The 17301-nt window shown below is 38.4% G+C and overlaps 1 protein-coding gene across 1 annotated transcript in view; it reads left to right on the top strand.

Annotated features, from left to right (window-relative positions):
• dgkaa (diacylglycerol kinase, alpha a) overlaps window positions 1-17301 on the top strand; it is a 40795-nt gene that overhangs the window by 20912 nt on the left and 2582 nt on the right. Inside the window, exons 8-23 of the mRNA XM_029426233.1 lie at window positions 653-769; window positions 7805-7925; window positions 8446-8534; window positions 8614-8733; window positions 10067-10165; window positions 10380-10466; window positions 10559-10632; window positions 10710-10784; window positions 11307-11392; window positions 11483-11572; window positions 12249-12409; window positions 12497-12561; window positions 12808-12898; window positions 13002-13188; window positions 16840-16957; window positions 17120-17180. Coding sequence (XP_029282093.1) covers window positions 653-769; window positions 7805-7925; window positions 8446-8534; window positions 8614-8733; window positions 10067-10165; window positions 10380-10466; window positions 10559-10632; window positions 10710-10784; window positions 11307-11392; window positions 11483-11572; window positions 12249-12409; window positions 12497-12561; window positions 12808-12898; window positions 13002-13188; window positions 16840-16957; window positions 17120-17180 — 1641 coding nt within the window. The remainder of the gene's footprint in view (window positions 1-652; window positions 770-7804; window positions 7926-8445; window positions 8535-8613; window positions 8734-10066; window positions 10166-10379; window positions 10467-10558; window positions 10633-10709; window positions 10785-11306; window positions 11393-11482; window positions 11573-12248; window positions 12410-12496; window positions 12562-12807; window positions 12899-13001; window positions 13189-16839; window positions 16958-17119; window positions 17181-17301) is intronic.

Genomic DNA, 17301 nt, shown 5'->3' with positions numbered 1-17301 from the left:
GACATTATTTTGAGATATTAAGTCATTATTGTGAGATATTAAGACATTATTTTGAGATATTAAGACATTATTTTGAGATATTAAGACATTATTTTGAGATATTAAGTCATTATTGTGAGATATTAAGACATTATTTTGAGATATTAAGACATTATTTTGAGATATTAAGACATTATTTTGAGATATTAAGTCATTATTGTGAGATATTAAGACATTATTTTGAGATATTAAGTCATTATTGTGAGATATTAAGACATTATTTTGAGATATTAAGACATTATTTTGAGATATTAAGACATTATTTTGAGATATTAAGTCATTATTGTGAGATATTAATACATTATTTTGAGATATTAAGTCATTATTGTGAGATATTAAGTCAGAAATGTGCTTCCTCATGTGATACTGAAACGCTGTACAGTAAACTTATAGATGCACATGTGTTTGCACAAGATATTTTACAGCGCTGCACACAGTTTACAGTTTATGGCAGAAGTTGTTACTCATTTGCGAAGGTTGGTGAACTGATAAGCTTCTCTGCACCTTTAAAAACAAATAGAACATTCCCATGCTCCACAGGTCTCACAAAACATAATGATTCACAACAACAGAGGTGCCGATTGGATAATAAGAATAAAACTCTTTTCATCAGGTTCTGAAGGACATGATGACGGCGATCGATGCCGACAGCAGCGGCACGGTGTCTCTGGACGAGTGGGTGGAGGGCGGCATGAACAACGTGCCCTTACTGGTCCTGTTGGGTCTGAAGGTACTTTGAAACGGGTCATGAGAAACCTGGAAAATTTGTAAAGTTTAAGCAAAAATCAGATTTTCCAGGCAGAAAAAAGTAAGCTGAACATTTCGTGGCCTCAAGGATGAACTGATCAGACATGTGGGTCAAAGGTCAAATGTCACTGACCTCACAAAACACGTTCTTCTCACTTCTGAGCTTTAAGTCGTAATGTGGAAACAACGTGTGTGTGTGTGTGTGTGTGTGTGTGTGTGTGTGTTTGTGTGTGTGTTTGTGTGTGTGTGTGTGCGCGCTTGTGTGTGTGTGTGTGCGTGTGTGTGTGTGTGTGTTTGTGTGTGTGTGTGTGTGCGCGCTTGTGTGTGTGTGTGTGTGTGCGTGTGTGTGTGTGTGTGTGTGTGTGCGTGTGTGTGTGTGTGTGTGTGTGCGTGCGTGTGTGTGTGTTGCTCCTGTTGACAGGAACTCATTTGTCGTTTCTGTAAGTGAAACATCTTCAGTAACGGGTAAACCAGAAGTGTTTCTGTAGTGTGACACACAAACCGTCTGTACGCAGTGAACAGAGCTGCAGACTGAACTCCACGATGGAGGTGATGATGACTATTTCACACAAATAGGATAAGATGTGACTTGAGGACATTTTGGACGCACAAACTGTCCTCTGACTGGTGGACGGAGACATCCGGAAATACGTTTATAACCAATTGAATGAAGAAAACACTGACAGTGCATCAGTTCCTCTTTATGCTTAAAGTAACAGGAGTTCTGTGGAAATATCTTTAACAACAATAAAGTTTTGTGTTTGTGGGTCAAAGTGAACAAAACCGACTGTTACACAGCAGTATATGTAAAGTACACAGCACTATGTGTAAAGTACACAGCAGTATATGTAAAGTACACAGCAGTATATGTAATGTACACAGCAGTATGTGTAAAGTACACAGCAGTATATGTAATGTACACAGCAGTATGTGTAAAGTACACAGCAGTATGTGTAAAGAGTACAGTATGTGTAAAGAGTACACAGCAGTATGTGTAAAGAGTACACAGCAGTATGTGTAAAGAGTACACAGCAGTATGTATAAAAAGTACACAGCAGTATGTGTATAAAGTACACAGCAGTATGTGTATAAAGTACACAGCAGTATGTGTAAAGAGTACACAGCAGTATGTGTAAAGAGTACACAGCAGTATGTATAAAAAGTACACAGCAGTATGTGTATAAAGTACACAGCAGTATGTGTATAAAGTACACAGCAGTATGTGTAAAGTACACAGCAGTATATGTAAAGTACACAGCAGTATGTGTAAAGTACACAGCAGTATGTGTAAAGTACACAGCAGTATATGTAAAGTACACAGCAGTATGTGTAAAGTACACAGCAGTATGTGTAAAGTACACATCAGTATATGTAATGTACACAGCAGTATGTGTAAAGTACACAGCAGTATGTGTAAAGAGTACAGTATGTGTAAAGAGTACACAGCAGTATGTGTAAAGAGTACACAGCAGTATGTGTATAAAGTACACAGCAGTATGTGTATAAAGTACACAGCAGTATGTGTAAAGAGTACACAGCAGTATGTGTAAAGAGTACACAGCAGTATGTATAAAAAGTACACAGCAGTATGTGTATAAAGTACACAGCAGTATGTGTATAAAGTACACAGCAGTATGTGTAAAGTACACAGCAGTATGTGTAAAGTACACAGCAGTATATGTAAAGTACACAGCAGTATGTGTAAAGTACACAGCAGTATATGTAAAGTACACAGCAGTATGCATAAAGAGTACACAGCAGTATGTTTAAAGAGTACACAGCAGTATGTGTATAAAGTATACAGCAGTATGCATAAAGAGTACACAGCAGTATGTGTAAAGAGTACACAGCAGTATCTGTAAAGAGTACACAGCAGTATGTGTATAAAGTACACAGCAGTATGTGTAAAGAGTACACAGCAGTATGTGTATAAAGTACACAGCAGTATGTGTATAAAGTATACAGCAGTATGTATAAAAAGTACACAGCAGTATGTGTATAAAGTACACAGCAGTATGTGTATACAGTATACAGCAGTATGTATAAAGAGTACACAGCAGTATGTGTATAAAGTACACAGCAGTATGTGTAAAGTACACAGCAGTATGTGTAAAGTACACAGCAGTATATGTAAAGTACACAGCAGTATGTGTAAAGTACACAGCAGTATATGTAAAGTACACAGCAGTATGTGTAAAGTACACAGCAGTATGTGTAAAGAGTACACAGCAGTATGTGTATAAAGTACACAGCAGTATGTGTAGTAAAGTACACAGCAGTATGTGTATAAAGTACACAGCAGTATATGTATAAAGTACACAGCAGTATGTGTAAAGAGTACACAGCAGTATGTGTATAAAGTACACAGCAGTATGCATAAAGAGTACACAGCAGTATGTTTAAAGAGTACACAGCAGTATGTGTATAAAGTATACAGCAGTATGCATAAAGAGTACACAGCAGTATGTGTAAAGAGTACACAGCAGTATCTGTAAAGAGTACACAGCAGTATGTGTAAAGAGTACACAGCAGTATGTGTATAAAGTACACAGCAGTATGTGTATAAAGTATACAGCAGTATGTATAAAAAGTACACAGCAGTATGTGTATACAGTATACAGCAGTATGTATAAAGAGTACACAGCAGTATGTGTATAAAGTATACAGCAGTATGTGTAAAGAGTACACAGCAGTATGTGTAAAGAGTACACAGCAGTATGTGTATAAAGTACACAGCAGTATGTGTATAAAGTACACAGCAGTATGTGTATAAAGTGTACACAGCAGTATGTGTATAAAGTATACAGCAGTATGTGTAAAGAGTACACAGCAGTATGTGTAAAGAGTACACAGCAGTATGTGTATAAAGTACACAGCAGTATGTGTATAAAGTACACAGCAGTATGTGTAAAGAGTACACAGCAGTATGTGTAAAGAGTACACAGCAGTATGTGTATAAAGTACACAGCAGTATGAGTATAAAGTACACAGCAGTATGTGTATAAAGTACACAGCAGTATGAGTATAAAGTACACAGCAGTATGTGTATAAAGTACCCAGCAGTATGTGTATAAAGTACACAGCAGTATGTGTATAAAGTACACAGCAGTATGTGTATAAAGTACACAGCAGTATGTGTATACAGTACACAGCAGTATGTGTATAAAGTACACAGCAGTATGTGTATACAGTACACAGCAGTATGTGTATAAAGTACACAGCAGTATGTGTATACAGTACACAGCAGTATGTGTATAAAGTACACAGCAGTATGTGTATAAAGTACACAGCAAGTATGTGTATAAAGTACACAGCAGTATGTGTATAAAGTACCCAGCAGTATGTGTATAAAGTACACAGCAGTATGTGTATAAAGTACACAGCAGTATGTGTATAAAGTACACAGCAGTATGTGTATAAAGTACCCAGCAGTATGTGTATACAGTACACAGCAGTATGTGTATAAAGTACACAGCAGTATGTGTATAAAGTACACAGCAGTATGTGTATAAAGTACCCAGCAGTATGTGTATAAAGTACACAGCAGTATGTGTATAAAGTACACAGCACTATGTGCATAAAGTACACAGCAGTATGTGTATAAAGTACACAGCAGTATGTGCATAAAGTACACAGCAGTATGTGCATAAAGTACCCAGCAGTATGTGTATAAAGTACACAGCAGTATGTGTATAAAGTACCCAGCAGTATGTGTATAAAGTACACAGCAGTATGTGTATAAAGTACACAGCATTATGTGTATAAAGTACACAGCAGTATGTGTATAAAGTACACAGCAGTATGTGTATACAGTACACAGCAGTATGTGTATACAGTACACAGCAGTATGTGTATAAAGTACACAGCAGTATGTGTATAAAGTACACAGCAGTATGTGTATACAGTACACAGCAGTATGTGTATAAAGTACACAGCAGTATGTGTATAAAGTACACAGCAGCAGTATGTGTATAAGGTACCCAGCAGTATGTGTATAAAGTACCCAGCAGTATGTGTATAAAGAGTATACAGCAGTATGTGTATAAAGTACACAGCAGTATGTGTATAAAGAGTATACAGCAGTATGTGTATAAAATACACAGCAGTATGTGTATAAAGTACACAGCAGTATGTGTATAAAGAGTATACAGCAGTATGTGTATAAAATACACAGCAGTATGTGTATAAAGTACACAGCAGTATGTGTATAAAGTACACAGCAGTATGTGTATAAAGTACACAGCAGTATGTGTATAAAGTACCCAGCAGTATGTGTATAAAGTACACAGCAGTATGTGTATAAAGTACACAGCAGTATGTGTATAAAGTACCCAGCAGTATGTGTATAAAGTACCCAGCAGTATGTGTATAAAGTACACAGCAGTATGTGTATAAAGTACACAGCAGTATGTGTATAAAGTACCCAGCAGTATGTGTATAAAGTACCCAGCAGTATGTGTATAAAGTACACAGCAGTATGTGTATAAAGTACACAGCAGTATGTGTATAAAGTACACAGCAGTATGTGTATAAAGTACCCAGCAGTATGTGTATAAAGTACACAGCAGTATGTGTATAAAGTACCCAGCAGTATGTGTATAAAGTACCCAGCAGTATGTGTATAAAGTACCCAGCAGTATGTGTATAAAGTACCCAGCAGTATGTGTATAAAGTACCCAGCAGTATGTGTATAAAGTACCCAGCAGTATGTGTATAAAGTACACAGCAGTATGTGTATAAAGTACCCAGCAGTATGTGTATAAAGTACCCAGCAGTATGTGTATAAAGTACCCAGCAGTATGTGTATAAAGTACACAGCAGTATGTGTATAAAGTACACAGCAGTATGTGTATAAAGTACCCAGCAGTATGTGTATAAAGTACCCAGCAGTATGTGTATAAAGTACACAGCAGTATGTGTATAAAGTACCCAGCAGTATGTGTATAAAGTACCCAGCAGTATGTGTATAAAGTACCCAGCAGTATGTGTATAAAGTACACAGCAGTATGTGTATAAAGTACACAGCAGTATGTGTATAAAGTACCCAGCAGTATGTGTATAAAGTACACAGCAGTATGTGTATAAAGTACACAGCAGTATGTGTATAAAGTACACAGCAGTATGTGTATAAAGTACACAGCAGTATGTGTATAAAGTACCCAGCAGTATGTGTATACAGTTATAAGTTCTGAATGCATTATAGGTCCTTGATCCTTGAATATTTGAGCCGTTGTCCTTGGAGATGTGTTTCTCTGATGTTTTGTACAGCAGGTGGTAAACCTTGTGTTACTGCTCTGCTGAAGTGTCCGCCTGCTCCCCGCCTGCTCCCCGCCTGGAACAGCCTTTCTGCTGACTCAGGGTTGCAGGGTGTGGTCATGTCATCTTTACTCAGCGCTGCACCATCACAGTGCTTTATGGTTTTCCATTTACTCTGCACAATCTGAAGTACTTACACAACATGGCAATCTTCGAGCACTATTATTTTGCGAAAGAAATTTTAATATCGGGTGTTCACGTAGAAAGAGGAAACACTACATTTGAATAGCGTAACATTTTTATTTAACAGATATCAGCATGAAGCTTCCCCACTTCATGACTCACATCAACACAAGTTTATATTACAAGTGTTTAATATGTACATGAGGCGTTATGTAATGTAGCTGTGGAGAGTTTAAATCTACACACACAGTTACACACGCACACACTGATGTTCTCATGTTCCTCTCGTCTGAAGAAGACGAGTTCTGGAAGATAAATAACACAACATCTCACAGTTTTATCCTGCAGTATCTCAGTAATAAATAAGAACAGCTGTGTTTGTGTTAATGTGTGAGGATCTCTCTGTGTGTCTGAATCGTGGACTGGACTGAACAAAGCCAGGGACTTCCCTTCAGGCTATTTCCAGCCACCAACAGACATTTGAAGCCGGGGGTGCGTGATCTCGGCCCCCTCGCAGAGTACACTCGCTGTGCCTCATGCAGAAAGTGATAGGCTGATGCATCGTGTCTGGGGAAAAGCATTTCAGTGTGTAATCCGGATAAGAGCGCCGGCCGCCCTGTAAACAGATCCAAAGCAACTTTCTAATCTTGTGTTGAGAATCTGAGATCACAGTGGAACATCCACGGTGTTGCTCTGTTCTGATATGTGGAGCCACTGCATTCTGCATAATCAGCAATCTTATTAAAGCAAGGCTGGTCATGAGTGGGTGTGAAACGCCGGCCTTGCCCACAGTGCTTTTATGAAAGGGTTTGTGTACTTTGATCCGAAATCTAACAAAGGAAACAAATATAAGCTTCTTTTGTTACATAGATTTTTCTATTCAAATGCAAATAAGCCAATAGTAACAAAGGTCTTTTTGTTGGAATTTAAAGTATTATAAAATGCAATAAATCACAGATACAGTTTGATGGACTCGTATATCCCCCACAGCCCCATCACTATTATATTATTATTATTTCAATTATTATTACTATTATTTGTATTTGTATTTATTTTTTATTATTATTATTATTATTATTATTATTATTATTATTATTATTATTAATAATAATAATAATAATAATAATAAATTATTATTAATTTTGATAATTAATTAAACAGAATCCATCAACACTTGTATGTACATATAAATAAATTAAATGTGACATAAATCGTGAGACACAAAACATTTAATAAAATGAAAAATAAAAATATACAGTATACAAAAAAAACATTAAAAAAAAATCCAAAACAGACAAAATAAAATAATTAAAAGTTACAAATAAATAAAAATTCTATTTTTAATTTAACCTTTATTAGCCAGGAGTATTTTCTGGCCAAGACAGCCGCGTAACAAAGCTTAACACAAAAGGAACAACAGCTCTAAGACAAACAGAAATGAGCAGTGTTCAGTAACAGAACATGGTCAACATGGGGTCAGAGGTCAGCATGGGGTCAGAGGTCAACATGGGGTCAGAGGTCAGCATGGTTTTCAGCAGTAGTAACAAAGATCTTACACCTGGATGTTCTTCTCCTCCAGATGACCCAGCAGGACGACGGGCAGCACCTGTGGAGGATGAAACACTTCAACAAGCCGGTTTACTGCAACGTGTGTCAGAGCATGCTGCTGGGCCTGAGGAAGCAGGGACTGTGCTGCACCTGTGAGTACCTGAACACACCACAGGAGGGCAACACTGCAGCCGCATTTATCTCAGCAAATGTCAAAATAATTCATAATTGCAGCATTATTTGGATTAATGTCGTAACCCTTTTAAAAAGGGTTCCATAAAATGATATGTTAATATTTTAACATCAGTCCTGATCATAAATACCAAATATATATATATTTTTTTTTCCTTGAACAAAAATCTTCCGTACTGGGGGATAAAAAAATGTAAATAATTTTTAGCAACATTGATTTTGATGCATTTCATTTTTTTTGCAGTGTCAGATAACTCCCACTTGTTAAAATGTCTCTTCCTAAAACTGCTATAAAAATATATATTCAAATATTTTCCACTTTCACTGAGTTAAATCTTTTTAACCGACCAATATTCAGAGTTTTATCCCTTTACATGCCAGTTTGTTTACATAATGCTTCTAAATAAATGTCCCTAGTGAGATATAAGTGTTAGATTTGAATGTGAACTTAATATGACAGCTATGTGTCCGGTTGTTCAGGCTGTAAATACACGGTCCACGGCCGCTGTGCGAACAGGAACCCGGCCCCCTGCACCCGGACCTACGTGAAGTCAAAGAAAGAAACGGGGGTATTACAACACTCACGGCCTAAATCAGACGTTATCTTGTGTCGCGCTTATTCCGACATTAAATAATCTCACATTTCAGGTTCCAGCGCACGACTGGGTGAGCGGGAACTGTGACTCGAGGAAGTGTGAAAAATGCCTGAAGAAGATCAAGAGCTATCAAGGTTTAACGGGCAAACACTGTGTGTGGTGCCACACGATGGTGAGGAATATAACAACATACGATATATAGAGTTTATGAGCTGTGAGGAGAAAATGTGCATTTCTGGTTTATTAGGCACTCGAATGGTCTTATGTAGGCCATTTAACCACAATGCTTTGGGTTCCTTTCCTGTCTCTTTCCACTGTAAGCAGTAAGTGAAGCAGAAATGTAAAAAAAGTATTTTAAAAAGATACATTTGGATTCTGTCATAATAGTTATGGAGCCGGGGGGAGGTGGGTCATTTTCCAAGATTAAAATCCTAAATGTACGAGAAAAAAACCTGAACAGAGATTATAAAGGTCACAAATTTAAGTATCATGATAATATCGTATCGTACTGTGATAATATTGTTTAATGTTGTGATAATATCGTATTGTGATATATAATATCGTATTGTGATATATAATATCGTGATAAAATCATATTATGTCATGATAATATCGTATAGTATTGTATCGCGATAATATTGTATCATGATAGTATCTTATCGTATTGTGATAATATTGTATAATGTCATGATAATATCGTATCATATCGTTATAATATCATATCATGATAATATCGTATAGTATTGTATCGCGATAATATTGTATCATGATAGTATCTTATCGTACTGTGATAATATTGTATAATGTCATGATAATATCGTATCATATCGTTATAATATCGCATCATAATAATATCGCATCCTGATAATATCGCATCCTGATAATATCGCATCATGATAATATCGCATCCTGATAATATCGCATCCTGATAATATCGTATAGTATTGTATCGCGATAATATTGTATCATGATAGTATCTATCGCACTGTGACAATATTGTATAATGTTGTGATAATATCGTATCATATCGTTATAATATTGCATCATGATAATATCGTATCTTTATAATATCATATCATGATAATATCGTATTGTATTGTATCGCGATAATATTGTATCATGATAGTATCTTATCGTACTGTGATAATATTGTATAATGTCATGATAATATCGTATCATATCGTTATAATATCGCATCATGATAATATTGCATCATAATAATATCGTATTGTATCGCGATAATATCGTATAATGTTGTGTTAATATTGCATTGTGATAATATTGTATCGTGATACATCATATCATCTCATGATAATATCGTATCGTGATACATCACACCGTAAATTGTTTCTCATAAAGGTAGCACTTCAATCTGAGAGTTTTTTCTCTGAATAATATCCGGCTCCATAATTACTATTATTTTTACCTACAATGTCCCTGAAACGCTGTCGTAGTCATCACTGTCGTGCCGGGAGTTTCATATGTAATGATTGTTTGTGTTCCAGCGCCATGATGAATGTGCGGAGCAGGAGCCGACTGAGTGCACCTGTGGGCTGCTCAGAGACCACATCCTGCCTCCATGGGCGATATATCCCGTTATAAAGGTACGGAGTTATCTTCGGGCACATGTACAGTACAAACAGAGCTGCCGTCACACAACACCGGCCCGGGGCGGCTCCTTGTTGTGGGTAAACATTTCTCACCTGTGTGGTATTTTGACAGGAACTGTGAGGAGAGATTTTTCTTTGTTCTCAGAAAGTAGGAAAATCAATTTCATTCCCTCTGATTTATTCGGTGTTTTTGTTTTGGCCCCTGAAGGAGAGACCAAACAATGTAAAAAATGGCTGCTCGGCCTCGACAGACGACAGCGAGTTCAATACAACTCCTGATGGACAAGTGCTCCAGGTATTATTCCATGAGGAGAAACCCATATTTGATTTGTCTGCATGTGAAGTAAACCAGTAAATCAACTTATTGATTCATGTATCGCTCCACAGATCAGCCCCGTGGCGCACACTCATCCTCTCCTCGTGTTTGTCAACCCTAAAAGTGGAGGCAAGCAGGGGGAACGGTGAGTCCAGAAAAAGAAAGCATTCAGGAGTAAACAGATGTCGAACACATTGTTTAACCCGGTTTCATGTGTTTCAGAGTTCTGCATAAGTTTCAGTATTTACTGAATCCACGGCAGGTAAACAACCTGACCTCCGGCGGACCTGGAGCGGGGTGAGTGAAAACATCACGGACGGAGGGAAATAGAGATTAATGGAAATAGATTTTGTTTGCACTCTTCTGCCTCACTGGGGAGATCTTTAATTATTCCATCATTTTGGTGTTGATGCATAAACTTTAGCATCAGTCTTTTTCAGCTCCTATAATTAGTGTATAATAAAGTGTGTGTCCAAAACATAATCTCATGTTTGCCCTACATATCCCACACTGAGAAAATAAATTGCCCTCACATTAAGTATACAGAAAATAATGATTTATAAAAATAAACAACAACAACAACAACAACAGTGGCATTTATGTAAACAAACTGGCATCAAAAGGGTTAAAATACTTAATAGTGATGATGTTGGTTATAAGATTGAACTAATAATATTAATAAATAATATTATTTATTAATATTATTATTAATATTTAATATTTATAATATTCTGGCAGTTTTTTGATGCATCAGAGCAACCTTTTTAAAATACATCCACAGAGCTAAATGTTATGACTTCTTGATCCTCTTTCCTTCAGACTGAGTTTCTTCAGAAACCTGCAGGATTACAGGATCCTGGTTTGCGGGGGAGACGGCACCGTCGGCTGGATTCTTGACGCAATAGGTAAGGTTGATGAAAGACACGCGTTCGCTTCCATGATGCGCTTCTTCTGCTGAAAATCATCGTGACACACTTCCTGTTTCTTGCTATCAGACAAGGCCAATCTGCTGGTGCGGCCACCTGTCGCCGTGCTTCCTCTGGGCACAGGAAATGACCTCGCCAGATGTCTGCGATGGGGAGGAGGTGAGAAAATAATGAGAAATTTGCAGAGTTCATATAGAAATAATGAAATATGCATATTCTCTGTTGCTTTGTGTTTAATGTGATTCATTAAACGTTTTCCACATTCTGTATTTGACTTTATAGTGTCAAACATTACCGACTGTGAGGTTCATACAAGGTTCATGTGTGTGTGTGTGTGTGTGTGTGTGTGTGTGTATACGGACCCATAAGATGAATATAATCACAATACTTAAGTCTCGATATGATATGAACACATTACGATTTATCAGGATACTTATTCTTACTTATTTACAGGATGCGATTTATTACCTTTTTTTAACTGCAAATGATGCAGTTTGTCTGTTTTTAAAAGGCTCAGCTTACTTTTGTTTGTCACTTCTTTAAAAGTAACAATTTTGTAATGTTTTTTTATTATTTTTATATTCAATGTTGTTGTGGATCAGAATCACGGGGCAGAAACCAGATCATTGTTTTACTTTTATTAAAATTGCGACATGTTTAATTTGTGCTGCATTCATGGGGTGTTGGAATAATCAGAAAAATGTGTATATTGCTGAGTTGGCGTCGTGTTACAGAAACATGGCGGATGATAACGAAGCTAATGAACGACTTCCCAGCGTGGGACGACTGACATCAAATAAAGTAATAAGTGAATAAAGTGTGTTTTCTGTCGAAGGATACGATGGTGAGGATCTGAGTCGTATCCTGAAAGACATCGAGGGCAGCTCCGAGGTGCTGATGGACCGCTGGAGCGTGCAGGTCATCACTGATGAGAACCAGGAGAAAGGCGACCCGGTGCCCTACGAAATCATCAACAACTACTTCTCTATCGGCGTCGTGAGTTTCTCAGAAATGCACCACACGAGAGGAAGTGTTGGTCTTTCAGTTTTTTCGTTCGGATCATTATCTGTGTTGTGTTGACAGGATGCTTCCATTGCCCACCGGTTTCACACAATGAGGGAGAAACATCCCCAGAAGTTTAACAGCAGGTACGACTTCAACATGTTCAGTGTGAAGGACACAAACAAACAATGATATCCCACTTATAGTAAAACCACACGTGTTAGAATCCTTCCTCTGACAGATAGCAGAGCGGCGGGGGGGGGGGGGGAGAGCGGCGGGGGGACGCTCTGTCCTCAGTTTCACTTGCAGCTTCCTCCCTCTGAATGTGTGATACAAGCAATTTGTGAAAATGAAATATCACTTAAACCTGACACACTCTTCTTTGACGGCAGAATGAAGAACAAGCTGTGGTATTTTGAATTTGCCACTTCAGAGACCATCTCTGCTTCCTGCAAGAAACTGAACGAAAGTCTAACAATCGAGGTGAAAACGTCGCATCAGATTTATAACTTCAGATTTTTTTTGCGTTTGTTGTGTGCTAATCCGATCCCACAACCCTCGTGTGTCTCTGCTGGTTCTTCTTCAGTGCGCCGGTACTCCTCTGGACCTCAGCGGCCTGTCTCTAGAAGGCGTCGCTGTCCTAAACATTCCCAGCATGCACGGTGGCTCCAACCTGTGGGGTGAGACCAAAAAAGGGGACGCCAAGGGAGTGACGAGTACGGAGGAGCCGGAGGTGATCGTCGACCCCGAAATCCTCAAAGTGGCTTCCCAAGGTATTTAGTCTTTGGTGGCGTTCGACCAGACAGAGCTGTGTACGGCTCATCAGGACCTTTCCTGCAGCGGATGGAAACAGCGTTAATGAACGCAAAGTTCGTGGGCTGTAAAACCAAAACAATGAGCTGAAAGGAGTTAAAACGCTTCATGTAGTTTAAGGAATCTGCATATGGAACATATTAACGAGGGCCGTTTCAAATCAGATTATGACGGCGTATTAGGGCCATTGTAAACTTTTGTTTTTAAACAGAGGGGAGAGAGAGGGTAATATTATATTAAAGAGTTGTTTCCTTGTACATTTACGACTTTAATCTCGTACATTCTGAATGTTTCCCTGAAGAATAACCTCGTCCCCCGGCTGCGCATTCTTTTTTAATACACCGTCGTACATTTCAGATGATCAGACATCTGATTTGTAGCATCCCTAATCAATATTTGTGAATGAAGCTTTCTAACTTCTTTCAGCTCATTGTTTTGGTTTTAAATCCCACAAACTTCACCTGAATGCAATTTCAGCCTCAACAGGCAGTAGCTTTGAGAAAGGTCCTGATAAACCCACTGTACCTGTCCGGCACAGAAACACAGCTACAAGGAGAGAATGTTGGACATACAAACATAAATGATAATGTGTCTGCTGAATGTGAACAGACGTTGTGTTTTCTGCATGATCTGATGATCAAGTGGTAAAAGAACAATGTAATTAATGTAGCTTTAAGAAGGTCTTTAGCACAATTCATTAAAACCAGTAAATGAAGCTGTGCTTGTGATGATCAGTCTGACTTCATGTTCTGGTTTTAAACTGGCCTTAACTGGTTTCTGTGGCCACATGAGGGCAGCAGAAACAAGAAACACAACACGGACATCATGGGGTCGTCTTGTAGTGTCTTGGTGTTTCTTTGTGTCTCTTTGTGTCTCTTTATGTCTCTTTGTGTCTCTTTGTGTCTCTTTATGTCTCTTTGTGTCTCTTTGTGTCTCTTTGAGTCTCTTGGTGTCTCTTGGTATCTCTTTGTGTCTCTTTGTATCTTTTTGTGTCTCTTTGAGTCTCTTTGAGTCTTTTTGTATCTTTTTGTGTCTCTTTGTGTCTTTTTGTGTCTCTTTGTGTCTCTTTGTGTCTCTTTGAGTCTCTTGGTGTCTCTTTGAGTCTCTTGGTGTCTCTTGGTGTCTCTTTGTGTCTCTTTGTGTCTTTTTGTATCTTTTTGTGTCTCTTTGAGTCTCTTTGAGTCTTTTTGTATCTTTTTGCGTCTCTTTGTGTCTTTTTGTGTCTCTTTGTGTCTCTTTGTGTCTCTTGGTGTCTCTTTGAGTCTCTTTGTGTCTCTTTGTATCTCTTTGTATCTTTGTGTGTCTCTTTGTGTCTCTTTGAGTCTCTTTGAGTCTCTTGGTGTCTCTTTGTGTCTCTTTGTGTCTCTTTGAGTCTCTTTGAGTCTCTTGGTGTCTCTTTGTGTCTCTTTGTGTCTCTTTGAGTCTCTTGGTGTCTCTTTGTGTCTCTTTGTGTCTCTTTGAGTCTATTTGAGTCTCTTTGTGTCTCTTTTTGTCTCTTTGAGTCTCTTTGTGTCTCTTTGTGTCTCTTTGTGTCTCTTTGAGTCTCTTTGTGTCTCTTTGTATCTTTGTGTCTCTTTGAGTCTCTTTGTGTCTCTTTGTATGTATTTGTGTCTCTTTGTGTCTCTTGTTGTCTCTTTGTGTCTCTTTGAGTCTCTTTGTGTCTCTTTGTCTGTATTTGTGTCTCTTTGTGTCTCTTGTTGTCTCTTTGTGTCTCTTGTTGTCTCTTTGTGTCTCTTTGAGTCTCTTTGAGTCTCTTTATGTCTTTTGTTGTCTATTTGAGTCTCTTGGTGTCTCTTTGTATCTTTTTGTGTCTCTTTGTGTCTCTTTGAGTCTCTTTGTGTCTCTTTGTGTCTCTTTGAGTCTCTTTGTGTCTCTTTGTCTCTTGTGTCTCTTGGAGTCTCTTGTGTCTCTTTGTATGTCTTTGTGTCTCTTTGTGTCTCTTGTTGTCTCTTTGTGTCTCTTTGAGTCTCTTTGTGTCTCTGTATGTATTTGTGTCTCTTTGTGTCTCTTGTTGTCTCTTTGTGTCTCTTTGTGTCTCTTTGTATGTATTTGTGTCTCTTTGTGTCTCTTGTTGTCTCTTTGTGTCTCTTTGTGTCTCTTGTTGTCTCTTTGTGTCTCTTTGAGTCTCTTTGAGTCTCTTTGTGTCTTTTGTTGTCTATTTGTGTCTATTTGAGTCTCTTTGAGTCTCTTTGAGTCTCTTTGTGTCTTTTGTTGTCTATTTGTGTCTATTTGAGTCTCTTGGTGTCTCTTTGAGTCTCTTTGTGTCTCTTTGTATCTTTTTGTGTCTCTTTGTGTCTATTTGAGTCTCTTGGTGTCTCTTTGAGTCTCTTTGTGTCTCTTTGTATCTTTTTGTGTCTCTTTGTGTCTCTTTGTGTCTCTTTGTGTCTCTTTGAGTCTCTTTGTGTCTCTTTGTCTCTTTGTGTCTCTTTGAGTCTCTTTGTGTCTCTTTGTATGTCTTTGTGTCTTTTTGTGTCTCTTGTTGTCTCTTTGTGTCTCTTTGAGTCTCTTTGTGTCTCTTTGTATGTCTTTGTGTCTCTTTGTGTCTCTTTGTGTCTCTTGTTGTCTCTTTGTGTCTCTTGTTGTCTCTTTGTGTCTATTTGAGTCTCTTTGTGTCTCTTTGTGTCTCTTTGTGTTCCTTTGTATCTTTGTGTCTCTTTGAGTCTCTTTGTGTCTCTTTGAGTCTCTTTGTGTCTCTTTGTATCTTTGTGTCTCTTTGAGTCTCTTTGTATCTCTTGTTGTCTCTTTGTGTCTCTTTGAGTCTCTTTGTGTCTCTTTGTGTCTCTTGTTGTCTCTTTGTGTCTCTTTGTATATTTGTGTCTCTTTGAGTCTCTTTGTGTCTCTTGTTGTCTCTTTGTGTCTCTTTGAGTCTCTTTGTGTCTCTTTGTATGTCTTTGTGTCTCTTTGTGTCTCTTGTTGTCGCTTTGTGTCTCTTTGTGTCTCTTTGAGTCTCTTTGAGTCTCTTTGTGTCTTTTGTTGTCTATTTGTGTCTATTTGAGTATCTTGGTGTCTCTTTGAGTCTCTTTGTGTCTCTTTGTATGTCTTTGTGTTTCTTTGTGTCTCTTGTTGTCTCTTTGTGTCTCTTTGAGTCTCTTTGTGTCTCTTTGTGTCTCTTGTTGTCTCTTTGTGTCTCTTTGAGTCTCTTTGTGTCTCTTGTTGTCTCTTTGTGTCTCTTTGAGTCTCTTTGTGTCTCTTGTTGTCTCTTTGTGTCTCTTTGAGTCACTTTGTGTCTCTTGTTGTCTCTTTGTGTCTATTTGAGTCTCTTTGTGTCTCTTTGTGTCTCTTGTTGTCTCTTTGTGTCTATTTGAGTCTCTTTGTGTCTCTTTGAGTCTCTTTGTGTCTCTTGGCGTCTCTTTGAGTCTCTTTGTGTCTCTTGTTGTCTCTTTGTGTCTATTTGTGTCTCTTTGAGTCTCTTTGTGTCTCTTGGTGTCTCTTTGAGTCTCCTTGTATCTTTATGAGTCTCTCTTTGAAAGACATGTTGTAGTTAATGAATCCGTCTCCCTACAGTATGCAGGACATGGTTTAGTTTCTGTCCTCTGTGTCCTGATGCAGAATAAACATGACGTCTGATATTTGTGCACTAAATGTTCAGTATGTCCGTGTGGTCCCTTCAGATCTCAGTGACCGTCGGTTGGAGGTGGTCGGCCTCGAAGGAGCCATGGAGATGGGACAGATATACACAGGTCTGAAGAGCGCCGTGAGGCTCGCCAAGACCTCGCAGATCACCATCAGGTGAGAAGCTTCATGTTCAGACGTGTCTCAAGTCCGCACAGTGGTTGGTGACTCTGATCTTCAGCTGAGGATGATCCTCCGGCTCTTCACACAACAGTAGTTCTTTGCCTAATGACACATTAGGGTCGTTGGTGTAACCTGATCTCTCTCTCTTCTCACCAGGGTGAAGAAAGCGTTACCGATGCAGATCGACGGAGAGCCGTGGATGCAGCCGCCCTGCACGGTAAATAAGACGCAAACACGGCTTCTGGTTAAATAACATAAGTTGCATATTAAAGGGTAACTCCGGCATGCTGCTACCTGCACCCTATTTCTCATGTTTTAGTTTTTAAGCGACAAGTTTT

Source organism: Cottoperca gobio, unplaced genomic scaffold (assembly GCF_900634415.1).
Source record: "Cottoperca gobio unplaced genomic scaffold, fCotGob3.1 fCotGob3_142arrow_ctg1, whole genome shotgun sequence".
NCBI classification, from domain to species: Eukaryota; Metazoa; Chordata; class Actinopteri; order Perciformes; family Bovichtidae; genus Cottoperca; species Cottoperca gobio.
This window is presented reverse-complemented; position numbering and strand designations above follow the sequence as displayed.